This window comes from Orycteropus afer, unplaced genomic scaffold, assembly GCF_000298275.1.
Source record: "Orycteropus afer afer isolate SDZICR_OR568_19922 unplaced genomic scaffold, OryAfe1.0 scaffold00541, whole genome shotgun sequence".
Classification (NCBI taxonomy): Eukaryota; Metazoa; Chordata; class Mammalia; order Tubulidentata; family Orycteropodidae; genus Orycteropus; species Orycteropus afer.
Window position 1 is genome coordinate 1,604,044 of NW_006922128.1, and position 2,393 is coordinate 1,606,436.

Below are 2,393 nucleotides of genomic sequence, written 5' to 3' on the forward strand. Positions count from 1 at the left end.
GTGGCTGGTGGGTTTGAACCGCCAGCCTTCTGGTGAGCAGTCACATGCCTTAGGCACTATGCCACCAGAGATCCCCACTAGGAGGAAAGACATCCCTAAAGGTAAAACTGACATCAACGTGAACTCTTTTGTGGAACAGGTCTCTTCACTGACCCAGAAGTTGAAAGACCACTGCAAGGTTGACTATCAAATTAAAACCTTTTCTGGGCAAACTCATGGGTTCGTGCATCGGAAGCGAGAAGACTTCACCCCTGCAGACAAGCCCTACATTGAGGAGGCGAGGAGGAACCTCATTGAGTGGCTGAACAAGTACCTTTAGCCGCAGCCCAGTGCCGCCTTCTCGGTGGCGTGGCCCAGCACCACCTGAAGGTTCGCAAATCACCGCGATTTCACTTCACATGAAGTTTGGGAAGACATATCCGAAAATCATTTCATCTGCGACCTGAGTACAGGGGGTGAATTATGGAAGCATTTCAAGTCATCTTTAATGTGTCCATACAATAAAAAAGGAGAGAGAAAACGAGTGAGCAGCTGCAGCTGTGTGACAGTAAGATCCCGAGGGAAAGCGGGGTCCCCAGGACCCCCACAGCCTGGGGGGCTCTTAGCTCTCCAGCGCTGCTGTAATAGATATCACAAGGGGATGGCTTGAAGGAACAGAACTTTATTCTCTTACGGTTTAGGAGGCTGGAAGTCGGAACTCAGGGTGCTGGCTCTGGGGGAGAGGCCCTTGCAGGGCTCTGTGGAGCTGGCACCTCTGTACCCCGTCTCTGTCTGCCCACTTCTTTAATGTCTCATGTCTCCATAGAGCCTGACTTAGGACACGGCCCACAGTGTCTCACTAACACACCAGACAACCTGTGCTCACATGGGATGAGGACCACAGGTATAGTAGGATTGACAGTATATTTGGGGGGGAGACAACTCAGTCCCTATAGGCCCTTCCTGGCCTGAAGTTGGGCCCGTTGGTTAAGTGGCTGATGTTGCAAAGGCGGGAAGCTCGCGCAGGCAGGTAGGTTAAAAGCCTGGCTGGGACAGCCCTCGAGGCCTTCCCGTACGGACTTGGCTGTGCTCAGAGAGGGCAGGCTGACACCACTGGGATGAAACAGGGCCCTGCTGGCTGTGCTGTGGGAGCTGTTGTCAGGTGCCGTCGAGTCGTCTCCGACTCATAGCGAGCCCCAGCACGACAGAACGAAACGCAGCCTGGTCCCACGGCAGCCCCACGGCCCCTGCTACACCTGAGCCCATCGTTGCAGCCGCGGGGTCCATACGCTTACGCCACTTAAACTTTTTAACCTGGAGACCAGCTGGTGCGGCACCGGCCTGAGGGCTCGGGGAGGCTGTGGTGGGCGGGCCCCTGCCCTGAGGATGCGGTGAGTCCTGTCCCATAGCTGCTGTGTCACCCCAGGTCTGTGGACTCCAGCCTCCAAGGTCAAGGGCTGGCAGCTGCCTCTCAGGCTCACACCAAGGAACCAGCGTGGCTCCTCCTGTCGGGGCTCTGGTGCTGGTAGAGCCCTCTCCTTGGGGTTGAGGGGTGAGGCCTGTCTCTGGGCCCGATGGCCGGCGCTCTGTGTCCTGCATAGCCACACGGTGGCTGTGTCCTTGATGCACGGACCCCCATGCTGCACGGACCCCCTGGTCACCTCCCATGTTAGGGCTGGCTGGTCACTGACCAATGGCCCATGCTGGGTCCCTTCACGGCACCCTAGGTTAGTTACTCATGGATGATCGGCCCTTCGTGGTGCTCCAGGCTAGTTATGAGCGGACAACGGGTCCTGGGTTAGTTGAGTGGATTAGTGAGGAGCAGGCAGGTGGTGACCGGGACACACGGGTCCTGGGGTGTCTGCTCCCCAGGTGAGGACGCTGGCCTGCTCTGGTGGCAGGTCGAGCACAGAGGCTGGCGCCACTGGGGAGCTCTGGTACCTTCCGAGGAGACGTCAGGCTCAGCCCGTGAGCAGTCCGGCCGGTGCGCGGGTTCAGCCTGCCCCCCCGCCCCCCGGGCTGGAAGCTGCCTCAGGCCAGCAGCAGCGACCCTGCCCGTTTTCTTCATGGTTTGTAGGACTCCCATCTTCATCTCGTGCTGGGGGGACTCAGGAAAAACTGCCCACTGGGGGCCATCATGCTGGGGGTAGCGCAGGGGCCGCGGGCACAGTGGCCCAGCGCCCGCACCCGGCCCTGCAGGTCCAGGCGGCTTCCCGGGGACGGGCTGCCGCGGAGGCTGGTGGAGGCGCCCAGACAGTGAACGGGCTCAGGCAGGAGCCAGCAGCGAGGCCCGGGGTGCCCCAGAGGTGGGTGGGTGAAGGCAGCCTGGGGGGGGGCACCGCGGCCAGGGGTGGGGGAAGAGGGGGGTGTGTGTGTGCGAGGGTAAGGGGTGTAGAGAGAGGGAAAGGATGGGG

The 2,393-nt window shown here is 60.3% G+C and overlaps 1 protein-coding gene across 1 annotated transcript in view; it reads left to right on the plus strand.

Annotated features, from left to right (window-relative positions):
• Window positions 1-319, plus strand: part of CMBL (carboxymethylenebutenolidase homolog) — an 11,339-nt gene extending 11,020 nt beyond the window's left edge. Inside the window, exon 5 of the mRNA XM_007955799.1 lies at window positions 140-319. Coding sequence (XP_007953990.1) covers window positions 140-319 — 180 coding nt within the window. The remainder of the gene's footprint in view (window positions 1-139) is intronic.
• The last annotated feature ends 2,074 nt before the right edge of the window (window positions 320-2,393 follow it).